The sequence below is a fragment of the Camellia sinensis genome, unplaced genomic scaffold, assembly GCF_055761805.1.
Source record: "Camellia sinensis isolate YWXY unplaced genomic scaffold, ASM5576180v1 Unanchor4, whole genome shotgun sequence".
Classification (NCBI taxonomy): Eukaryota; Viridiplantae; Streptophyta; class Magnoliopsida; order Ericales; family Theaceae; genus Camellia; species Camellia sinensis.
Window position 1 is genome coordinate 10,046,769 of NW_028129277.1, and position 26,392 is coordinate 10,073,160.

The following is a 26,392-nucleotide window of genomic DNA, read 5'->3' on the forward strand; positions in this document are numbered from 1 at the left end:
GAGATGGTATTAGAAAAATAGTGAGGGGATTAGAAATTTTTTTATTTTTTTTTATTTTTTATATATTGGAAATTTTTTTTAAAATATAATTTTTAATTTTTTATATTTTTTTATTTGTTTTATTATTTTATATAAAAATAATTTAACAATTCCTCACTACTAATCCCCTCACTATCAATCCCCTCACTACTAATCCCCTCACTATCAATACCCTTACTAACAATCCCCTCACTATCAATCCCCTCTATTCTATCTCTGAAAACAAACGACCCTCACTAACAATCCCCTCACTATCAATCCCCTCCATTCCCTCCATTCCATCTCTGTAAACAAACGGTGCCTTAGTTTTCTTAGTTTGCTATCTATGAAACAACCATATCTCTGGTCTCTGGAATCACCTCTCTCTCTCTCTCTCTCTCTCTCTCTCTCTCTCTATATATATATATATATATCGTAACCTTTTCTAAAAACATCTTCACAGGCATGGCCAAATCAGATCTCCTAAACATTCAACCCCAAATGGTACGATCAATTATCCCTAAATTCAACTTCAATTCCTTATCAATTTGATTGATTTCGATTTTGATGTTTATGATTTTGTTGATTAGATTTCTAATTATGTTGTGTTATTGTTGTTTGTGTTTAGGGTGAGAGAGAGGAAGAAGAAAGGTTGAAGTATTTGGAGTTCGTGCAAGTTGCTACAATTCACGTTTTGATGTGCTTGGCGAGGTTGTATGACTATGCCAAGGACAACTATGGGCCTCTGAAGCCTAGTGTTGAGATCGTTGAAGGCACCGTCAAAGGCACCATCAAGACTGTCGTTGGCCCTGTCTACGATAAGTTCCATGACGTCCCTATCGAACTCCTCAAGTTCGTCGATCGCAAGGTTCGTGATTTGCCTTCTTTTTTTTTTTTGATTCTGTGTTGGTATGATCGATTCTGGATAATTGGAGAATTATATTAATGCCTAATATCTTGTTACGAATAATAGGATTGATTATGATGATGATGATCATTTAAAAAAGTTGAAGTTTATGTTGCTATTTAGCCAGCATAGAATTCATGCCCTTTGTCAGGGATTTGAGGTTCTAATTCAAATTTTGATTAACGATTGTCTCCGAGTTGAATTTTCATTCATTGCTAATTCAACATAGAATCTTACCAACACAAGAGGATGATATATATTTGCATGTGGTTAACCTAGGAAGTATAGACACATATATGGGACATGGAAATTTTTTAAAATTTATGTCACCCACATGGTTCGGGCATGTCACACACAATTGAATGTTGATATTATATTATATAGTTACATATGTAAGTAGATCTTGCATCTAACAATCATATATAATTGCATCATTTTCTTATCCCCTGCCATCTACTTGTACTTCTTTTTTATTTTCCAACTGTTATATACATTGCATATTTTTAAGAATTGTACATTTTTTAAGAGTACAAGATATTTATGTCAAATGCTTTAATTTTGAATATCATACGTTAGCAAATGTACAAGAAGTGCTAATCTCATGTTTATATTTTAGTGATACACATGCCCAAGAAGAGACGGACATGTCGCAAAATGAGTGTCGGATACATATTCAAAATTAAGATTTTTTTTTTTTTTTGAAAAAAAATTATGAACACATAAAAAACATTGTCCAATATGTGCCCAACATGGACACGTCACTTTCTTAGAAGTGTTCGTACTTCTGAGGTTAAGTCATGTTCTGCAAGATACTCATATTGATAAATTCCACCTTCTTTGAAGTGTTCGTGCTTCTGAGATTGAGTCATGTTCTGCAAGATACTCGTATTGATAAATTGACAATTATTAGATTGTATAGTTGTTACAAGATCCAATTATTACTTTACTTAAATGATCAAACATGATAACAAGTTCATAATATTTGGGAGCCAAAAACTGAGATTATGGTTACTTTGGAAAGGTCAAAGACCAAAGCTTTGTTACACAATTATTGTTACATTGAAAATTTGCTTATTATATTGTCTTACATTAAGGCCAATGCTTTAGTTAGTAAATTTATGTGATCAACCTTTTGATGTGTGTGAATAGAAACAGAAGGAGCCTATTTCTGCAGTTGCTTCTATTGCTATGATTGCTTGGCTTACAATGATAATATTAGAGCTAAACCCCTTTTCATTTGGCTGGGGTGATTTGAAGAGAAAATAAAATAAAATAGTATCTTCTCCTAAATTACTCTTTTGGATGAGAGATTTGGAGAGGAAAGAAAGGGAGTTAATAATTACTACTTTTGGCCTTCATTTTTTTGCATAAAGATTATTTTTGTGGAACTATTGGAACTGGTCTTTGTTATTATGATTGAAGATCAACAGTAAAGAAAAAAATTGGAGCATCGATTACCTATGCGGTGAAGCTTGCAGATATATATTTTCATCGCCTGCTGCATCATCGACCATAAAAAGTCTGATCTATATTTCTCTCACTCTCTGGTTTTTTGTCAACATGGAGACTTCCAGTCTCAATCCTTAAAGAGGCACCCCTATTTGATCTATTAATTGTTTCTTTCTTCTTTGTAGTAGGTTCAAACACTCTTTGAGTGTTGGAGCTTATTATCTCTAGTTTGAGTGTGGTGAGTTTACAAATTGAGGGTCGAGTGATGGGGAGCAGACACTTTTTAGTGATATTTTTATGCCTAATTATTTGTCGTGCAGGTTGACAAGCTGGCCTACCTTTAGGAATGGAGGGATGAGTGTTTGTGGGTATATATTTAGATATATGTGTGAGTGTGTAAGGCTATAGGCCTAGTGATGTGAGTTACCATATTGTTATTCTAAGTGTTTATATGCAGGTACTTAAATATGCTGGTACTTTTGTTAAGGGAGTCCATTGTTATGAGTCAAGTGTTGGGAGCTCTAAATTTTTGGAGTGTTTTTTTCTTTTCATTCCCTTACTTGCTTTTGTTGCTGAGTGTGTGCATGCACCTTTTTTCTGTTCCTCATCTATTGTTTTCTTTATACCATGGATTTGATCTTGGCTCTTGCAAATGATTATTTTTGTTGCAATTTCTTACCTTTTTGTTTCTTGTGTAGTGGTGTAAGGCCTTTTGGTGTTTGACTGCTAGTTGCTGGCTTTCATGACAAAGGTCCACAACTATATTGGGTATGTCATTTGGGTCCTCATTGGATATTGACCTTAATTGTGTTGGAGTTGCCTAGCTGATTCATTCATTTTCATTTATGGTTGGATTACCTTCTTTATTTTTATACTTGGATGGATAACCAGCCCAACTTTCGAAGATTTTGGGATATAGCTTGTTCTATTAGATTATTTTTTAATGTGGGTTGGGATATCTCTAATCAAAGGCTATCCAATTTTTATTCTTCTTTCACATGTGCCACTACCCAGAAATTATTTTGTAGTCAAAGTGCGTAAAGCATAATAACCACATTATCTCAATTATTTCCAAACACACATCTTTGTGAATTTCTTGCCTTTATTTTGCCTTTAGCCCAAAATTATTTCTAAAGAAGAGGCAAATTTTGCCTCTAAATTAATTTGTGCTTTCATTTTTTAGATCAAAAATTGTTTGGAGAGATGCAAAATATAGTCAAAGAATTCAATAATTTTGTGCTTCAAATTTTTTCATTTTTTAATATATGTAATCATAGTTAAATTTTTTATTTTTATTTTTTATTAATTCCTTTGTATGTACTTTTGAACATTCAACTTTCATTTATGAAATATAACATTATTCCATTCAATATGTGATTGTGATTGAAAGGATAATATATAGTGTGTATTACATTCTTCAAATGCGTACAAAAATAATATTGATTATTCTTCAAATATATTGAACTCTTTTTTATCACACGCATTAACTGTGATGAGAAATGCATATAACGTGTAATCTTATTTCATTATTAATCACATGTTTTATTAGATATTAATCACGTTTAAAATATTTATTATCACAGGTTTTATTAGTTATACATCACACATAAAAAGTGTGATCTAAATGTTTATTATCACACTTAAAAAGTGTGATCTAAATATTTATTATTACACGCATAACGTGTGATGAAATCATCTTTTAATAATACTCAAAACGTGTGATTAAAAATGACTCTTTTTAATCACTCTTAAAGATCACACTTTCGTGTGATTAAATAACATACATCACACATAAAAAATGTGATCTATTTATGATTTTGTTGTAGTTAGGCCAAGTTTGGCATGATTGAAAAAAGACAAAAAGTCAAAAAGTCACTATCCTATTTAAGTCACATCATCTTATTTAAGTCACATCACCTCTCTAACACATCACTTCAAACCCAACCCATATTTCATAAAAAGTCAAAAAGTACACTTATTTAGTCTTCCCAAACTAGGACTTAATATATACCATTTAATCTCGTCATCACTATGAGATATTAAGGAATGGTCTTCACAATTGGAAAATCCTAATAGCGACTCTTCCCCCCCTTCTCCTAATCTTTATGTTGTCTTTGAATGGGGCTGACAACCTTTTGACCCACTTATATAAAAATATATATAAACCCTAATAAGATAGGAGAGGGGACCGGACCTAAATAAAATAATCATAAGGCCCTCCCATTAAGGAGCCCAAATAACTTGGAATAGGCATTACACCTCCATACCACATAGCTACATAAAATAATAAATACACTAAGATGGACCATGATCTAAAACCGTATGGATCACTATACCAATTTTGGGCTCATACTAGTCAATCCGTCTTAATCACTTTCAACCCATTTTTCATTGTGACAATTTGTTTTGGGTGACCGCTCAAACAGTGGAAAGACTGCTCGAGCGGAGCTAAGGTGCTCCCAGTAGTTTGTTTTACTGGTCGAGGGAACAAGTGGTCACTCTAGCGAAGATGAGAGGGTTCTCAGTATCTCATTTTGCAGGTAGGGATACTGAGAAATCTCATTCACCGCTCGAGTGGTCTGCGCGATATCAGTCACTTAAAAAGTGACTTTTAGATCATTTTCTTCACTTATTCTTTTCTCTCTTCTTTCGTCTCTCTCTAGCTCCAAAACCATTAGCTACTTCTCTCTAGAAATCTTCCATTTCTACTTAGATTCACAAACCCATTGGTTGATAAAGTTGAAGTTTAAGTAAGGACTAAGCTTTCTACTGATTGGATTGGGATTTCGCGAAGAGTTTGTTGATTATCTATCTTTTTGGTCTTGAAATTTAAGGTATGACTACTTTTAACTTTGTATCTCTTTGATTTGGAAATGATTATTTGGCGTTGCCATGACATTGTTGAGTTGATGGATGCTGAAGTTATAAAATGAAGTTTTTCTTTCAAAAATAGTATTTTCCCTACAATTTTCTTAAGATTTCTACTTTTAGCCATGGATTATGGAAGCTTTTGATGAAAATTAATATTATATATAGTGGAGGGGAAAAAGGCCCAAATCTTATAAAAACCCTAATTTTGAAATTTTAGAAATGATGTAATAAAGTGAAATTGACTCTTAATTCTTTAGATTGATGATTGGCTTACGATAATAAAGATGTATTTGAATGGAGAATTGTAAATCTGAAATCTTCTTGAGATATTGGATATCCTCACTTTATTTTTGCCATAATTGCTTGGATGTGAAAGATTACTTTTAATTTAATGAATGTATGAATACTTGGAAACTTCAGAAAAATTGTTATGGGGGGAGGTAAATAGCATGTGAGTCCGGGTAGAGAGTCAGTTTTTAGAAAAATAGTTGTGTTGTGTTGGTACCCGCGTAGGGAAGTTTAGGTGCCCAATTGCCCTGTCTTGAACTTATCACCGGACAGATATGGGAAACATTTTTGGGTGTCCTCTGGTCCTGCCGTGTTGTAGTTGGTAAAAGTGGAAAAAGAGATGATTTTAGGTGTCCATTTCCAGCTGTATTAACAGCCGACAAATGTGGGAATATTTTGGTTACGAACCTAGTTATATGTATGTATAGGGACTCTCCTTAAGGACTTAATGGCTTTTTTACCCTCAGTTTGGAATTATCAAATTTTATGGAAATGGTGGATTCTTGTATTCCCTTTTATAATAACACTAATAGTTGAATTAAATATGTTTTGGGTTGTGATGATGATGCCATATGGATCTCTAAATAACTAGTTACTTTGTTAAAAGTTTTTCTAATGGGTATCTAGCTCATTCCTATCTAACATTTTAGGACTTGTGGCCACCGCCCCAATGAGAAGGAGGTGGAAGTTTTGTGTTGACCGGAGCATGAACTCTCATTGATGTATTTTGTGGGAGCTCTAAGCATTATTGTTTTGGGACCGTGAGACCATTTTGTTGTAACAAGGCATGGCCTTGATATTTGTGAGCCACTGCGGCATTTTGTATTAACTCCTCTAACTTCTTGAACTATGCTAATGTTGATGTAACTAAGAACTGAACATGGAAATTTGTATTTTTGAAGTAATAGTTCAATGAGAAAGAGGGTACTGGATTAATGTTGTTGGTTGGTGATGAATGGATTAACATTTATTATATTGTGAGTAATGTTTTATGATTAATAATTTGGGGGTGTTACAAATTGGTATTAGAGCTAACCAGGTTTGAATACCTTGTGCTCGTGGGAAGTGGCTAGAAGCATAACGGGTTTGCCATGCTAGGCAAGGATGTTAATTTCTTAACATGATTATGTGTTTATGTGACTATGTGTGTATGGGATCAAACTTCTAGGATACAACTTGGATTCACTGCACTCATTGAAGTCCTTTTGGAACGGCACTTGACCAATACTTTTTCCACTTGGAAATCTTTGAGCATTGTGGAACTTGTTGATATCTTAGAGGGATGGTTCGTATGTGCTCTATGTGACAAGGTGCTTATGTGGTTTGCTCAATGTGATTTAAATGTATGTATGGTCTCATGCTAGTGCATGTGGTACGGGTGAGATTGTGGAAAGGTGAGTCACGAATTTAATTCTATCTCTATTTCTTATAGGATGTCAGGACGTGGTAGAGGTTGTGGTACACCTCGTCGGGATTGTCAGGATATTCCGGCTCCGACAGAGATCCCTCATTAAGAAGATTATGGCCGTCCAACCGGTCCAAGATGCAATAGAGGTTTTGGCCTGAGAGATGACAGGGGCTCTTAGAGAGTACATGGACATATTAAGAGCCGAACAAGTGGCTAGGAACGTAGAAAGAGAGACTAGAACTACTTTTCTGAAGAAGTAATTCTTCCGTTCCAACCCCACTGAGTTTAGTGGCGGTCCCGACCTTATGAAAGTAGATGAGTGGTTAGAATAGGTAGTCAAATCTTTTGAGATCTTGGACATTCATGAGGGTGAGCTTCAGGTGGCATTGGCAGCCTATCAATTAAAATGGAAGGTCGGGCAGTGGTGGAAGTATGCCAAGAATCGAATTGAGCACACCTAGGAGGCATTTTGTGACACCCCAAATTTTGGAAACATCGATAATATAATACAACGATACACCGGGGTTTAACTAGTGGATACACAACATTTTTAAGCACAAAATACAAATAATTACACTAAAAGAAAATATTAATAATAGTTATAGATAAAATTCTTCAAGCCTTTAAATATAGATCAGTTTCTTAATACAAAAAGATTATCCAAAATACAGGAAATATAAAATCTAATCTCTAAGGCAGCCATGGTTCCTCAAAGCTTTTAGGGATTCCGTTCTTGGTGTAAAACTCGCCTTCACTTGGCATAAAACGCCATGAGCTTGAAATGCCCAGTAAACACACACACCCTGTCCATTTTTCCATTCCAAATACACAAGTAAAATAACGGCATGATCATAACATACAGCAAAAACAATAATTAAGCAAAGCTTATAATAAATTTCAGTTCTCATGAATAACAGTCAATTTATATATATATATATATATATAGGAGATATTTGTATTTATTAGCATATAATAATAGGCACAAGTACATTAATTAATAAAATATTACAATTATAGTTTGGAATAAAATAAAATAGAAGTATATAGGGACCAAGTCTAAATTTATGAAACCTTGATATTTATTATTAATATATTAACATTAGAAAACAGTTAAAATAATAAATTCGGGTCTCGTTAAATTAAAGCGCAAAGAAATGCGAGAAACCGAGTGAAAATGGCATTATCGGGAATTAAGATTTTAAAGTAATTAATCTATAAGTATAAGGTCTAATAATTAATACCAGGGCTTTAAAGGTGATTATTAATCTACTGAGATCAATTAGGGTTTACTCAAGTTAATCCGCAATGCTTCCCGATTCTAGGGTTTAAAATGCAATTAAGCGAAAATTCAAGGGCTTTATTGAAATAAGCTCAAGGTTAGGGATTTAATGGTAATTACAAAAATTAGGGTCTCTACACATTTACACACCCCTTTCAGGAGAAATTTTAGGTTTCAAAGCAAAATCAAAATCTCATTTAACTCCATGATTGAACTCTTTTCATGAACTCAATGTTTTCAAAACTTTTTCTTTCTCTTTTTCATAGTATAAAATTGAATGACTTAAATTCCTTCAAAATTCATGCTGCATGCAAACATAAAACCCAATTACATCAAAGTGTTCAAAATCAAACTCAATCTAATGAAATCTTAAAATTATTTTCCGTGATTATTAACATAGCTCATGTTCTTCAATTTAGTCTTAATTTCTTCCAATTACATGACGTTGATTCCAAACTCATCTTTAATTTCAAGTGTAATACAAAGATTCTACAAAAAATCTAGCATAAATTTCATACCTTAAACTTTAATTTTAGCATGTTTGGTTGATTTTCCTCTATTTTCCCTTGTTCTTCCTTCAATTCACAAGCCTTGAGTTCCTCTCTCTCTCTCTCTCTGCTCTTCTCCAGCCAAGATGAATACACTACATTCCTTTCTTTTGTTCCATGTACTCTCGACTCTTCTCCAGCCAAGATGAATACACTACATTCCTTTCTTTTATTCCATGTACACGTTCACATACACACTCCAATACAACAAATTAGAAGACCCTACACACTTCTTCTCAATTGACTAAATGAATAAATTAACTTAGTTATTAATTTATGAATTAACTTAATTAAAATCCACTGAATTTTAACTAATTTTAATCAACACCACACTGATTCGTATACGATTGGTCGCTCGAGTGGTCTGTAACAGAGAACAAGAGCTTGTATTTGTTATTAGTCACGACCCAAACCACCCTATAGGTTAAGCATCATAACTCGTCATCTGATCAAACTTAACAGTTATAAGGTTATTGATAGAGTAAACCGCTCGAGCACTTTGTCAATAACCATATAACTGTTAAGTTTTAATGACTGTTCATGACCAACTACTCCAAATTTAGAATTACCTTTCTTATTTGTACACATGATACCTATCGGAAACTAAGATAATTACTATGTGATAATATTTCCATATAAACTGAAAATTTCTGTTATAGATTGACATGTGAAACTTTGTTTGAGAATACTACATTATATGCATAACTTTAAAAAAAAAAAAAAAAAACAAACAAACAAACAAAACAAAACAAAAAAACCCTTTGACATAGTCAATAAAGGTTAAATGACTGTTCTTTTGGGAAATAATGGATTACGAATTGCATAGGAATAATGTAAGGACCATTATTGTCAATAGACTTGAAAGACCAAGAACTTGTATTTGTTATTACTAATGCATTGATTATTAAATTCAATTTGAAGAATCTAGCATGTCAATAGAGAAGTACTTTGACTTATTTGAAGTTAAGAAGGATTATAAATATCATTTGTGATCAATTCTCAACTATTTGGAGACATGTGGGTTATTTGGAAATATGTGAATTATTAGAAGATACGTGGTTAGCTAAATAAAGGTATATGAGTTATGTGATTAATGTGTTTTATGTTATGATGTTATAAGGTATGTTATGATGATACGAGGTCAACTTCAAGATCCACTCATGTTATTGATCATTATTGAATGGCCTTTGATGATAATAGAGACTGTGATGAAACTTCAATTTGGGTTATTAACCAACAAATAAATAAAAATGAGTTGAACTCCTGTGATGAGAAAATCAAATGAGAAAATCAAATGGTAAGGAAGTTACTTGGAAAAGAGAAATGAAATAAAGCAAACCTATATGATTGGGTTTCAGGTACAAGTGCCTTAAGTTTGGAGGACCAAACTTTCTAAGGGGGAGAGACTATGATGACCCCACCATGTATAATAATTGGCATTCAATTAATTAAGAAGATTTAGGTTTTAATTGTCCAATATGTTGAATTAGTTTGGGATTTATAAGAATTATGGAGTCTAATTCGTATATGATATGATTAAGGATTTATTTTGGAATTAGAAATTGAATGCCTAAAATGCTTAAAAAGATAAAATTGATGAGTTGAATCAGTTTAATTGCAAGTATTAGACCATATGGGAGTTTAATTAAATATTTGATTCAGTTTAGTAAAATTAAGATTCGATTAATTGGGTCTGAATTGGAGTTAATTATGTTAATTAAGTTTGAGGATTGAGAATTATGATTATTATAGATTAAATTTACGTATAACGTGTCCAATTTGAGTATGTAATTTATTAACGAAGATTTTGAGTTTGATCCGAAATTGAAGGTTTTAATGTTTTGGGAAACCAAAATTGATGATGGTAATAAGTTTAATTTGATATTTGGAGCTTTTAGGGAGTTTGATTAAAAAGCTGATTCAGATTGATAAATTTAAATATAATGGGCAAATTACATATACACCCCTCCAGGTTTGACAAAATTACAGATACCCCCCTGAGGTTTGAGAAATTACGAATTCCCCCCTGAATGCTATATTTGCATAAGAAATTAGGGGGTAATTTGTTATGAAATATAAACCTCAGGGGGTAAATTGTTATGAAAATACAAACCTCAGGGGGCGGGATGTAATTTCCGAAACCTCAGGGGGGTATCTGTAATTTAACCAAACCTGGAGGGGTGTATATGTAATTTGCCCAAATATTTAATTAATTGAGCTTTAATTGAAGTCAATTAAACTAATTAAATTATGTGGGTTTTGTGATTAGTTATGATTAATTAAATTATATGCTAATCAAGATTTATTAAGACTAAGTGTTGCCTAATTAAGACAATCTTAATCATAAATGGAATTGTGGAATGGTTTATAATTCGAGGGTGTATGTGGGTGAGAGTGTGCTAAGAAATATGTGTGTATGCATATGAGTGATGTGTTGAATTCAAAGAAGTGTGCATGTGTGCTTGTGTGGTGTCAGGAGGTGTAGTGTGTGTATATGTTATTTGCTGGTGAGTTATAGATGAATTGTTCATTTGTTTGTGCTAATAGTTCACTTTAGAGAGAGAGAGAGAGAGACTAACTCTAGAGAGAGTGAGTTCCAAAATTGTGAAGAGAAGAAGAATTGTAGGAGAAGCTGAAGATTTGGCTACAACTCTTAAAGCTAAAGACTCTAGGTAAGATTTTAGTCCTTAATTCTTGTAGAGGAATCATCTAAAGGTTGAATTTATGAAGTAATTGGGTTTAATTACATGAAATTTGTTAAGAAATGTCAAAAAGATGATGAATAGTAAACTAAGTTCATATCCATGGTTGTATGTCTCGTGTTTCATCATTTTTTTAACTTGGTTTTGAAGTTCCTACATACATAAGAGCATATATCTTGCACGTTTTCAGAAAAATTCATGGCTCACATGTTTAATTTCATGTTTCGAAAATCAAGAAGAAATAGAATCCAATTGTAAGAAATTTTGCATATAATGAAAAGAAAAGAAAAGAATTAAGGTCAAGAACTAAGAAACTAATTTAGAAAATTTATCGATTGAGTTTAATTTGTGTTATTTTTCATGAATTTGGACTTCATCTTTACATGCATCAATGAATTTTTAAAAGATTTGAAGGATTTGAGATTATATTCATGAAATTAGAAAGAAATTGGGTTTTGAACATGAAATGGGTTTCATGCATGTTCATGGTTATGGAAACTAATTATTTTGGATTTGATTTTGAATATCTTACATGGGTTTGAGTCTAATTCCTACATGCATGTAAAAATTCTACAAATTTTGATACTCTAATTGTACATACATTAAAGATTTCTAAGAATTGATTCCATGTGTTGATGAAGCAAGAACTAAATTTTGGACAAATTATGAGTCTATGAAAAATGAGCATAATTTTTATATTAAAGGAGTTTTGATGTAAATGGTTTAAAAATGATCAAGTTTTCTTAATTATTTAAGGGGTTCTACATTTTTAGACAAGCCATGTTTAAACCTAAGTTTTGGAATTATATTTTGAAAGCTTAATTCATATTTTAGGACTTATGAGTTTGAAATTGGGTTTAATATAAAGGAAATGAATTAAATTTCAATTTGGACAAATTAAGAAGGTTTTTGTATTAAGAATTGGAAATTAGTCATGTGTTCATATTTATTAATGACATAACATGTTTAAATTGAGTCTTGCATGAGTCTAAACTTGAAATGAAATTTGGAAGCTAAATCTGCAGTTGTGAAAATCCAAAAAATTTACACACTGCTCGAGCGATCAATTAGTGGCTCGAGCGAACATTACAAGCTTCTAGTATTTTTACAGATAATACAGTCTGCTCAAGCAACCAAGTGGTGGCTCGAGCATTCAGGCTATTTTCAGCATGTTTTGAAAAATCACACTTTGTTCATATTGTCATCTCATCTCCTCCAAAACATTTCTAAGCAAGAATTATGACTCAATGAAGATTAATAAGCTAACAATCAACATAAATTAGTTGGTTAAAGAATAAATCATTAATTTAGTAGTAATTGATTAAGAAGCCAAGTAAGAAATCCGTCTATTTGGAAAAGAACGATTTAGTAATGAAAAAATATGTGAAATGAGAATATAATTCATTTGAATAAAGAAAGAATAAACATAGTAGAACTTCAGATTACTTAGATAGAAAAAGACAAGAGAAGTCAAGTTTGATCAAGGAGGTGATATTGTGTTTCAATGTGTATATATTATGTGTTTGTGTAGGTCACGTGCTATCGTCTGTCTAACCTATCTGATCTGCTTCTAGAGCTATCTATGAGTAGAAACTTTGTAAAGATATGTTTGATTATATGCATTTTCTGATTATACGTTAAACTCTATTTTCTAAAATGTTATTTTCTGATTAGAATGAATGATTGTCCAATTTCTTAAATGTATTCGTGGCATCCTTAGCATTATGTGTATCTATCATGTGTTATTTGTTATCTGGTACCAAGGTTTCACGTGGGTTTCATTTATGGAACTGATTAAGCATAATCAACTATTTGATTTGCATGTGGGTCTTTATAACCAATCTGAACTGTTACTCTGCACTGGGAGGTGAAAAGTCGAAATTGTCTCTGAAAAACTTGACATGACCCACTGGACCAATTCTTGTTCGGCTAGCTAATTTTGTGTCCGGCGGCCAAATAAGAGGACTAGCATAGTTCTTTTGTACAGGCAAAGTCTTGTTTTGCTCAAATGGTCTTTGTTTCTATCTAGGAGGAGAAAACAGTGTTCAAATCAATTTTAGAGGATCAATGTGCACTCAAAAGGTCAACTAAACAACGGTCGATTCCAATTTATACATAAGAAGTGTTATATTAAACACGGGAGGTTTACAAGAGATTCACAAGGGCCTCTAGCCCATTACAGTTGGTATTTCACAAAGGGGTTTCATTATACACAAGTTCTAGCTATCAAAACTATACAAGGAACCCTTTATCTCTGAGAGCAGAGAAAAGGCACTACCGAGGCTAGTCTAAACTGATGAGGCAAGGCTACAGTTCTCCAAAAGGTATATGAGGCCCCCCAGTGCATCTTCATCACTACTGGAATTACCCCAATCATTGGGGCTTTTCCAACATCAGAAATCACTTGCATCATGTCCCCGTCATTGCTACTACAATGGGAAGTCCGAAGTAGGAGGTTAAAGTAGCTCTACTTCTTCATCCTGGAATTAAGAAAGGTGTCCATGCGAAAAGAATGAAAAATAGTGGTATTAAACCAGAAATGGGACAAAGATGAAAAATTCAACGAAGTAACCTCCAAGAAGTTTGGGAAGTATAGAGGAAAAAACCTAGAGGTGGAGGGCCTTAGCCATACCCATACTTATGTCCTAGTGCTTGATCGAGTCCATAGAAATTACCTTGAGCCCGAGCATAACTCACAGATCGTCCATAGGCTTCACCGCGACCTTGGACCTTTCTTCCATCATTGTTATTGGTCTCTCTCGAGACGACTCATGGTTCATCCCTACCTTTACGGATGAGTCTTTGCCTGCCACCACAGCCTCTGGAACGAGCTCTTGCATGCTCTAAGTCTAAGTCTAGAACTACGACGTCACTTGAGCTATCATCAGAGGAGTCATCGTTGTCTGGGTAGTGAGGGAAATCAACCTTGAGAGGAGAATGAGGAGAAAGAGGAGGAGAAGTATTCCCAGCTATAAGAATATAGTGAGAGTAATGAGGCCACCCACAACAAAGGTTTCAAGTGGCCATAAAGAGCCTTCAAATGGTTTCGAGCCTTTTTCATAAACAGTCAAAGGTTGAAAATTCAAATCTTCCCCAAGGGCCACCCGAATAGTTTGACCAAATTGATGTTTGACCGACCGGACAGAATTGTGTTCGGCATCTAGAAAATCTCCTTGGAGTGATTCAATGTGCTTCAATATATAAATGGATCCAGTTTCAACTAGAGAAGGGAAAATGATGTGTTGTAGATCTCAGAATGACAATGTGTGCTCAAATTTAGAGCAAGACGAGAGCCAAAGGTCATCCATTTACAAAAAGTAGTTATATATATATTTATGAGCTACAACCACGAAGTTGATTACGAACAAATGGCTACAAAAGATGTTTTTTGCACAAAGATAAAAAAAAAAACATCTAACTATACAAAGGGATAAGAAGCGAAAAAGGATAACAAAAGTGAGACTGATCATATGCAAGAACTAAACAGCAGGCGCAGTTATCCTGAGGGATAACGGAGCGCTAACTCCATCGGGCCAGTCATCGTCATTGCTGGAATCATCACCGAGGTCACCACTACTATAGGAAGGGTCACTGAAGTAATCGTCAAGCTCATCATTCTCCTCATCCTCATCGCTACTGATGACAATCACCTCTGAAGGGGAAGCAACCTCATCATCCTGCAAAAAGAAGAAGAAGTGAGAACCGTTAGCAGAAGAACATGTATACAAGTAGTTCAGAAAAGGATCAGCTTCGGGCGTTAAAGAATTTAACCTCATCAAAGAAATCAGGGAAGTGTTAAGGGAATGGACTCGGAGGCAAGGGACCTCATCCTCATTGTCCCCTGCATCCTTGGCCTTGTCTCTCATCTAAAGCTTGGCCTGGCCAATAGTAACTCCCCCGCCACGAGCCTAGTTCTGAACAAGCTCATGACCTGCTGGCCATCTGTGATTCCTGCTACCATCACGAGCCCGTCCTAGACCATGCCTTCTTGCGTAAGTTGTGGCATAGGCAAGCTCCAAGTCCACATTCTCTGTTATGGCAATGGAGATCACTTCTGCCATAGTGTTCCCAGAAGGAGAACCACTGTCCTCCAGAGTATCTGGTTCATTGAAACCAATGGGCAAATATGGAGGAAAGGGGAGGAAATCATCATTGTCCATAGGTAATGCTTAGAAATGGTTTTACAGAGAGTGAGAGGTGTTTTCAGATGAAAATGAATGGAAGCTGGATGGTCACGCCTTTTATAAAATTTCAAAGATGTGAAAAGTCAGTTTTGTCCCTAAAATGGCCCCGACTAAGCCGACCGGTTAAATATATATTCAGCCAGATAATTTATGATCTGGCTAAACGATCATCAGCAGTATATTGAGATGAAGATGTTTAGAATAGTTGTTATCTCCATCATATTCTGAAATGCAGTCATTTAGTGGCTCCAATGAGGGAAAGGTTTGCCCTCATTGTGTTGTGTTTCTCCTACATTTGCCTCAGCGATAGGATGCTTCTGTTGTTGCAATCACCCTCTGCACGTGTGAGGTGTTTTGGTTAGCCACCCTTGGTTAATACCATCTCCTTCTCGGGTTGATGGTTAATACCCCGCTTGATTAATACCATCCCCTTCTCGGGTTGATTGTTAACACCACCCTCAATTAATGCCGTCTTCTTTTCGGGTTGATGGTTAATACCATATTTCCTCCAATCACGTTGTGGCGTGTTTGGAATGTTTAGGGATTCACCTTTGTTGATTACCAATCAGAATTGGAGTTCGCTATCGTTGTGACTGCTAGTCATGTACAAGTTTAACTTCAGCTCTCGGATAATACCATCTCCTTCTCGGGTTGATGGTTAACACTACCCTCGACTAATACTATCCCCTTTCCAAGTTAATGGCTAACACCACCTTTCCTCCCCTCGTATTGCGACGTGTTCGGGGTGTGTTGTGAAGTTTTTTGTCGCTGTGACTACCGGTCAAGTACGACTTTGGCGGAGGCTATCCTTTTGTTCCTCCCTGTGTCGCGGCACGTGTGTGGTTTTTTGCATTCCTTTCATTCGTGGAGCATACTTGTATTATGCATAATATTCTTTACTCTATCCATGGTTGTTTGCATGCTTTATGTAGTTTGCACAAGGTTCACCTCTTTTATGTGCGATCTTTGTAGCTTTATCACTGTTGCATCTTGTTGCATTGCATAGACCATTGATTTTCAAACTGGCGGTGTATTAGTAAGCCCAACTTTCAAACCAAAATTGGTTTCACGTGGTGTGTAAATCCAATTCTCAAATTGCATTTCATTTACATTTTGCACTTGAACTATACTGGTTTGATTCCTTGTAAAGGGATACATAGGCAACCCTCGGGTTCAACTGGCTTCACATGGCGTGCAAGTCCAATTCTCAAATTGCATTTTTTCCCTAAACTACACTAGTTTGATTCCTTAAAAAAGGATACATAAGTAACGCTCGGGTTTAACCAAATTTTAAATGCATTTTGTCTGTTTGCCCAAATCTTGTAGCCTCGTCAAAAGGGTCATCTTCGAGATTTGACATTCACTCATGTCACGAAATGACGCATCGAGATCTATCAAAGAAGGGCAACTATAGACACTCCATGTTTTACCAGCCTTAAAACTTGGGCGCACTTTCTTGGGTATCCAATGATGAAAACAAGATGTGCTAGTTCTATGGATCTATCAGCAATAAGTCTAAGGTTTAAGTCTTAAACCATCCAAACACCTATTTTGGCCAAAATTCTTTTCGACCAAATGGAAACCTTTTTCAAAATGAGTTTGGTCTTGTAGTTCCAAACATTACCAATATGTCTTGAGGTTCATTATTTCTCAAACTAGAGTGTCATTTACTTTCAAACAAACTAAGCAACGAACACAGTTGGAATGAATAGAAGAGGTGAAATCCTCTAAAATACCTATTTCTCCTTTCAATTTGTGCTACCTTGTTAATCCAATGATGCATTTTCCAACTGGCCAGACAACATTTCATGGCCGACTCAAAATACATTCAGCCGAAAACAAATGGTACGGCTGGCTGAATTGTCCAAGTACAGAGTATTTCGGGAATTTCAGCTTGTTCAACACACTTTCCACAAATATCTCAGATATTTACACCTGAAGCTCTATAAATAGAGTTTAGTGGCTCATTTCAAAGGGTTGAAAGTTTTTCCCAAGGCTAATACAAGGCTTGAGACCTCTCCTCCTCTCTTTTCTTTATTACCTACCTGCCTCCTCCAACTTTCAACAACCAAACACCATTGAAGCTTAATCCTAAGCTTCTTGCTGAGGTTCTTGGACATCTTAAGACATATTTAGAGGATCTTGAGGGAACTAAGAGGGAGTTTGTAAGACTAAAAGACTCATCCTCTTTAAGAGGTGAGATTATTGCACTTCCAACCATTTTTCTCCCTTTTTTTTTTCATTTTTAACTCTATTCTCATTATACAGTTGTTGTAATCATGTAATAAGTCCTCATAAATGTGGTTGGGAGTAGAAATTAGCCACTCAACTATTGATTGATAGTTTTTCTCTCTTTTCTTGCTTTCTCTAGTTAAAATCTATTGATATTGTGTATTTTGGAACTTTGTGGATGTGATTGGGAGTAAAAATTAGCCATCCATTCACAAGTTTGATATGTAGAATAGATTTTTTTTTTTCATACACATCTTCTCTTCACATATCTCATCATTTAAGCATATTTCCATGTGTCTCAACCCATGCTCAACATTAATGAGTGATAGGGGTTGTTTCATAGGATTACTTGGGTAATCCTTGGGATTTGATGTTGAAAAGATTGTGTTATTTCCTTCTATTGATTAGTTTGGAAGTAAAATATAAGAGATTTTATGTCAAGTGCATTGAGATCTCTCTTCTCAATCATTTGTGAACATAGAAAGGGGTGGAAACACCCTTGTTCCATGAATAGAAAAAGAGTTTCCAATAGCTTTTAATGAATCCCTTATTTTCAAAGCAAAGCTTCCACTAATAAATGATGTGCATTAATCTACTCTCTCAAATTAATAGCATAGAATTGGGCATTAACCTGCCCTTATTCACAAAGAGATGGTGTAAGTTTACATCTATTTCTTATGCTTGAATTTGGTCTCCCTTTAATCCCTTTAATTTGTTAATTTGTTGTGAAATATATGTTGCATTTATCTGTTTATGCTTTTGATTGAGGGTTGAGGCCCATCTATCTCGTCCTTAAGTAATTTCCGTGAATGGAAGTGGTAGAATGGACAAGCACCCCTTAGGAAAGGTCCTAGGCTTTTGTTTTGGATTTTCTGCACCAACCTGAATCTTACTTGGAAGAAGGGTTCGACTAGCAATGTTCATGTTCGGCCAGCCCATTTTGTGTCTAGCCGGAGGATCTTCCCAAGAACAGAGCATATAGTTTGGGGGGAGTGCTCTCCAGGGTGATTTTGGAGCTACTGGATAAATTATCTTGTTTATTTATTATGTTTTGTTAGATTCAATAGTAGTTTGGCTGAATTCATTTATTGATGTAATAATTTCTCCAACCCTCCGTCTTTTCTTTTATTTTCTATTCAATTGTTGTAACAATCTCTCTCTTCCCTCCCTTCTTATTCAAACTGTTGTAATAATATTCCAACTCTACATCTTTCTAACCCTTTTATTTAAATGTTTTCTGTATAGCATTGTCACGACCCAAACCCACCCCTATGGGTTTAGCACCGTAACCGGCCAGTAATCCGTGGATTACCAAAGGCCTCTGAACAGATTAACAAATAATAAGGGGCTGCGGAAGTAATAATACAAAATAGACAAGGTCCAATGAGTTGTGATAACATACATGGGACAGAACATTTTAAAACTTACTATAGATATATAAGCATGCCAGTCCGGATACACAATATTTACAAATATTTACAGAAGTGAACTTCCCAAGATCTGACTTTACAAATAGTTACAGAGACTAGCATGAAAATAAAAACAGCCTTGGCGTTAGACTTCAGACGGAACCTCCTCGGGAGGCACAACGGTTGGCTGACCAAAAACAGTACAAAAGGGTGTCAACTCTGGCCCTGGTCAAGTGTCGGCTCACCTACATACATAATATAAACTGTGAGCGAAAGCCCAGTGAATAATAACAGAGTAAAGGGGTTATATGAATGATGTCCAGCACAAGTTAGAATCCATCATTTAAATCAGAGCATAATCAGACTTCAAAACAAAAACAGATTCATATACATTTTCATATTCAGATTTTGCATCAGATCATACGTGGTACACCCATTAGCTATCAGAACAGATTAGTCCCGAGACCCATATACACAGTTGGTACCAACGACCACAAAGGTCCATAACTTACGCGCAAGTAGCCATGGTATTGTTACCCCCAGGCAAGGGCCACGTGCAGATTGGCCGCAGTATTGTTACCCCCGGGCGAGGGCCAGATGCAGATTGGCCGCGGTATTATTACCTCCGGGCGAGGGCCACATGAACTAAGGGTGCCACAATTACTTTTTAAGAAAATTGGACATTCATTCATCATTAGTAAGATAGCATTTAAGAAAACAAATTATACCATACCAGTCAGAAAATACTTAGGTTAAGCATAACTTTACAGAGTTATTACTCACAGTGGGCTTGGAGACAGACAGACAGAGCAGATCGATCAGACAGGACGCGGCACGTGACCTAAACGACACATAACAGATACACACTTAAAACACACGTTCTAAATGTACAAAACTTATGCCGATAGTTCTTAGTGTGTTTCTAACCTTAAATCCTCACTATAGAGTCTTAAACATGGCCTAGGAATGCCTAGGATGGAATGAGGATACAAAGATGCACTTCAAGACACTTTACAAAATTTTGCTAAAACAGGGGTCCCGTTCGAGCGTGGCCTTCTATGCTCGAGCGGACATGCAGACAAAAGGAATCCGCTCGAGCGTGGATTACTCCGCTCGAGCGGACTGCAAGCTACAGTAAAAGTACTGGATGCACGAAATTCACGCTCGATGGGCGCTCAATACCCGCTCCAGCGTTAGACATAAGTCCTCGCTCGAGCGTATATTACCCCGCTCGAGCGGACTGTAAACACATGCAAAGTACTGGATACACGCATTTCCCGCTTGAGTGCTACTTTCCCCGCTCAAGCGGACTGCATGAATTCAGTGTGTACGCTCGAGCATGGAGTTCCCCGCTTGAGCGTGAGTCCAAAATCTGGAATTTCCAGATTTGAACCTCAAGCTCAAAACTCAACTACAATGCATCAAATTCGATCTTTTTGGGCTAATTTTCTGGAAAACTTTTGTAAACTCATAATATGACATGTTTTGAAGATCAATTTGCTAAATCAAAACCCAAAGGTAGTTCAATTAAACACAATTTCAAGAAAAACTTCAAGAACAAAACAAGAGCTTACATGCAAGTGTTCATTTTAAATCCAATGTTCTAAAACATGACCAAATGTAAGATTGAACTCAAAATCATGATGAACTCATGGACTATAACTAGAATATGGTCTTGCATGCAAGAATTTCCATGAAAACACTTCAAAATGCTAAGATATGAACATGCATGCATGATACAAGCTTCAATTCAACATTTCAACCAATTCTTGTCTTCAACTCTAAACTTCCATGAACCATGCAAGAATTAAACTTAAATGCAAGCTCAAGAAGTTGGTTCTCCTACCTTAGACCTTGAATTACAAGTGTAGAAGCTCAAAAATGCATGACTCCTTCAATTTTTTCAAGTCTCCAAGTTAAATTTGATGAATTCAAGCCTATCCTCCCACTCTCTCTCTCTCAATCGGTTTGTCTCTCCAAAGAAGGCTGATGAGAGATGCCTCTAAATGTAATAAGGTGTAATGGGGAGTGGTCTCAATACAAGTCACTAAGTGGCATAAGTGTAATAATTCAAACTAGTGTAATTTAATGTTATTTAATCCAATTTAATCATACCAAATCACATTTCAACTAAATTTACCATAAATTCACATAAAATCTAACTAACATAAAACATTAATCAATTTCGAAATCGGGCGCCGATAAGGCTTTCAATTCGCAGTTTTAAGTCAAAGACATGAACAGATCATTTTATGGCAAACAGATAGAAACACATAAATAATGCAATACACATGAAAATAAATCCCAAATCCTTCCTAAATTACTTTTAAGCATAATTAATCATGAATTAGCATTAATTGGAGGTCGGGGTCATTACAAGCATCATGTTTTATTTATCACACCCATGTATTACGTCCACTTTTCATGCATTATAGTCCGGCTCATTTGCATTTGTGGAGTTTATCATTTATGAGCTAAATATATGTGCTACCTCATGTCTTGAGATGATATCCATATCATATCTTAGTATCCGGACCTATAGGTGCATGTTATATATGTATTGCATTTAGTTACCCATACATAGAATCATGCATATACTTTAATACTTTCTTTTGATTCACCACGGAGTACTAGGCGAGCATTTCTTTGCTTTAGCATACTATAAGTGCATGTTACTATTCATATGTATTGCTATACCATGAGACTAAGTACTTAATTGAAACATCTGTATGAATGCCAGTGGATGGAGGTTGTGTTGCTTGTATTGGAATATAATTGATTCTTATGCTTTTGAGTTTGTACACAAAAGGGCTTTTCCAAAAATTGCATGAAATCAAAGCATAACCAAAATTAGTGACAATCTATACTTGATTACCTCAGATAGTAATATTAGCATTATTAATAAATCAAAATATGAACATATATCAATCATAAAAGCCCCATCATGACTTATTAGGGGCCAATCTTTTGATCGGGTGAGCGGGGGTGCTCAATTAATGACTTTCCCCCTTCATCCCTAAGTTCCTGAGCCGAGACACTTTGGTTATGACAGACAGTGGCCTTTGGCATGAGTCACAGGTTTTCTAATTTTTCCAAAAGATTAGGTGGCGACTCTGAGATCTAGTGATATAGTCCATTTTTAGCAAATATCTGCAATAAAATAGGTTTTTTTTACAAAAGTTGCTAGATCTGGACTCTCATCTTCTATTTTCACATTGCACTAGTGAAATTAGGTCAGGAGATTAGAAGTTTGATCTGTCAGGCACGTGGGGTAACCCTCAAGGCATCCTATAGTAACCTAGTCATAAAGTCCATTGTTACATGTTCTCATTTTCATTCAGCTATTAGTAGAGGCTACAACATTCCTCTTAGTTTCTGATGTTCTGCTTTCACCAGTTGGCATGTAAGGCATCTCGCCACAAACTTAGCCACATCCTTTTTCATACTACTCCACCAATGCTGTCGCTTCAAATCGTGGTACATTTTAGTCCCTCTTGGATGTACCGCATATGCTAAGTGATGAAATTCCTTGAGTATTTAAGTATCTGTTTGGCACAAATAGCCTGCCTTGGTACCTCAATTGTCCATTCGAGTGAATTGACTAGTTGGGCACTGGTTCCCCTAATTCCAAGCGTGTCTTGATGAAAACTACTTCTTGATTGTGATCTTGAGCTTCCATGACTTTACTTATCATATTTTGTGCACCAAGGTATGCCTTCTCCTCTTGAACTTTGATTTCTTTGAGAGTTTTAATCATATCCCACTCTTTCACTGTCAATCTAGCTATCATTCCCTTACTCTTGCTACTCAATGCGATATGAGAGAGTAAATTGATAATCTTCGAGATACTCCTTCCATCGTCTCTGCCTCAAGTTTAGGTCCTTCTGTGTAAACTGATACTTCAAACTCTTGTGATATGTGAAAATCTCAAACTGCTCTTCATTCAAGTAATGTCGCCATTGTTTTAGGGCAAAAACCACGGCTGCCAATTCCAAGTCATGCGTTGAACAATTTTTCTCATGCGGCTATAATTGCCTAGAACCATAGGCTACTACATTTCTATTATGCATAAGTACGCAACATAACCCTTTCTTAGATGCATCACAATACATGGTGTACCTTACATCTCGTTCCGGAATGATTAATATTGGTGTGCTGGTTAATCTTGTCTTCAAGTCTTGGAAACACTTTTCGCAAGCTCCATTCCATTCTTACTTTACTCCTTCCTATGTCAAATGTGTCAATGGCTTGGATAATTTAGAGAAATCTTGAATGAACCTTCGGTAGTACCCAACCAATCCTAAGAAACTACAGATTTCTGACACAGTCTTTGGTTGCTTCTAATCCAAGACTGCTTCTACCTTGGTTGAATCTACTGCAATCCCTTTCTCAAATACTAAATGTCCCAAAAAATTTTACTTCTTTTAACCAGAACTCACATTTACTTGCGTTAGTGTATAGCTAGTTATCTCTAAGGACTTAAAGAACAATCCTCAAATGTTGTTTATGCTAACGTGCTAAATAATGTATATTAAACTCAGAAATTTGGATTGAAGGTATGCCTTTAGAAGTTATGAAAGATAGTTGTAGAGAAAGATAGTTTTGCACCGATTAAGGGAAAACACAAGTAAGGGTAGAACAAGGCTCAACTCTTTTTATTTTTGTCACGACCTAACCCCCTTCCCAATGGATTAGAGAGGTGATCGGTTAGTAATTCGAGATTACCAAAGGCCTGCTTAACAGTAATACAATACTAGGGGCTGGCGGAAGCCTTAAATAATAAATTATAATGTCTAATGAGGTGTAAAGACTTAAATGAACAAAATAACCCTTTATATATACATAAACATAAGCCCACGTCAAAATTAAGTACAAAAACATAACTTAGGGATTAAGTCCCAATAACAAATCAGTCTTAAACATATTCATAACACTTGTTCACAAATATAAAAGGGTGAATTCTAAACCACCCATGTAAAGCTTGACTCGGTCAGAACCTCAAAATGAGGCATAAAGGCTAGCTTGACAAAAAACAGAGTTCAGCTCAACACCACTAAGTCCAGTCTTGCACTTGATCACCTACATACATATATAAAACAGAGTCCAGTGAATAATAACGGTGTAAAGGGGTAATGAATGATGTCCTTTCAGTAATTTTAAACAGTCAATTTCATTAGTGAATCAGTATCTCATAACATATCAAATCATATTGAAATCATAGTAGTTATACGTCGTACATCCAATAGAAAAACAATACAATAGGTCATATAAGACCAGACAGTTATAATTGATGGCCATCCATATATTCAACTTCAAATTACTCCATAAAACTACCAATTAAGCTTGAATTCTTCTTAATTAAAATTAGATTCCATGAACTTATGAGTGAAACAAGTCAATTTCATGAAATTAGAAGAGAATTCCTACCTTGAGTTGATGAATTAGAAGATTAGCCTTACTTCTTCTTTGTTCTTCTTTCTTCCTTTTCTTGAGTTCTTTCTCTAGATGTCATGACCCGAACCCACCCCTAAAAGTTTGGGTCATAATCGGCCAGTAACTCGTAGATTACCGAAGGCCTCGAACGATCATATAGAATATTTATGCTAATGGGCCATAAACGGAAGCATATAATAATGAGAAGTCCATTGAGTTGTGCCAATCATGAGCAAAATTATAAAGATAACCTCATAACACATCAATACATTTACATGCCCAAGCAAAAATATAAGTGCCATAAGAAATTTGCACATATTGTTTATAAACCCAAGACCATAATGGAAAAAACAAAATAAGTTCAAGGTATGGTGTGAGTCAAAGACAAAACTCCATCTCGGAGGCATGACTCGATTGGGTCACAAAATAGCTTCTGAAGCTGACTCTAGGGGTGTGTTCCATGCTGCTTATCACCTATATGTGCATACATAGTATTGGGTGAGCGAAACTCAATGAGTAATAATATAGTAAAGCAATGTAAATAAATAATGATAAGGTTCTCACAATATCCATAGTCATATAACAATCGGTTTCGGGCCCAATCATATAACAAGCGGCCTCAGGCCCAATCATATTACATATGCCATATAACATTAGTCAATTTTCTTCATTTCGGTCAATTCACAATATCAGCACCATTCACCATTCATGGTTCGAGGTACCTAATAAAGAGCATATATGTATCATACTATTACTTATAGTGTGTTTGAACTCGCGGCGTCTCCTTTGCCCTACGACCTACACAAACATTTCACACATACATTTGATAAATCATTTGTTTCAATTTGTACACTTATTTTTCATAAATCACCACATTCTTTAATGAGTTTCTAATCATCATTTCACTCCCAAAAGGGTTTAAATAAGGTTGAGAATGCGTTCCGGAGGTCGGGGTACCAACACGAGAAAACAAGGTTTCCTTTCCTGCCTGGCCACACGTGTGGCCGGCCAACCGCTTGAGCAGTCTGGCTCTACTCGTGCTGAAGCTCGAGCCGCTTGAGCGCACAAAGTGGTCTGGTCCAAGCTTGGTTCATGGGCCGCTCGTGCCGAGCCTGCGGCCGCACTAGCGGTTTGGGCACACCTAGACAATCTGAAAATGGCACAAAGATGGAAACCTTCCAAACTCATTTCCAAGCCCAAATCAAAGCAAAACTCACTCGAAACATGATATATAAGCATGATTTAGGTATAATTCCATATTACATGCATCAATCTTGCCTCATCATTAGATTTATGGTCTCATCTTTTCACAAATTCATGATTTACATATACAAGTTTAAAATACATATATCCATGAATGATCTTCCCGCAAATCTTGTTTGTATAAACCATCTCAGGTTTGTTTCATGGATCAATCACGAAAATGAACTCAAATCAAACAAAGATGAAGAGATTAGGATTCAATTCCATGCATTTAGCTCTAGCCATTACATAACTCAAAACCTTAGCTCAAAATTCCTAACTCCTTTTTGATTCCGTGACAAAGATGAGCTAAAGACAAAGATTATAAGTAAACCAACATACCTTAACTCAAATCTAAGGTTTGCCCCTTGATTCTCCTCAAAATCCCTAGCTCTTCCTCTTCCACTTTCTCTAACTCACTC

The 26,392-nt window shown here is 35.5% G+C and overlaps 1 protein-coding gene across 3 annotated transcripts in view; it reads left to right on the plus strand.

Moving 5' to 3' along the window:
• Window positions 1-362: 362 nt before the first annotated feature.
• LOC114259225 (stress-related protein) overlaps window positions 363-26,392 on the plus strand; it is a 35,321-nt gene continuing 9,291 nt past the window's right edge. The window contains exons 1-4 of one of the 3 annotated variants that reach the window (XM_082912580.1): window positions 363-522; window positions 647-886; window positions 3,073-3,142; window positions 6,184-6,469. In XM_082912580.1, the coding sequence (XP_082768706.1) occupies window positions 484-522; window positions 647-886; window positions 3,073-3,120 (327 nt within the window). In that variant the 5' untranslated portion in view covers window positions 363-483 and the 3' untranslated portion in view covers window positions 3,121-3,142; window positions 6,184-6,469. Of the gene's footprint in view, window positions 523-646; window positions 887-2,694; window positions 3,028-3,072; window positions 3,143-6,183; window positions 6,470-26,392 lie in introns of those variants that run through there. The other 2 variants (XR_014358770.1, XM_082912581.1) reach the window with 2 other exon arrangements.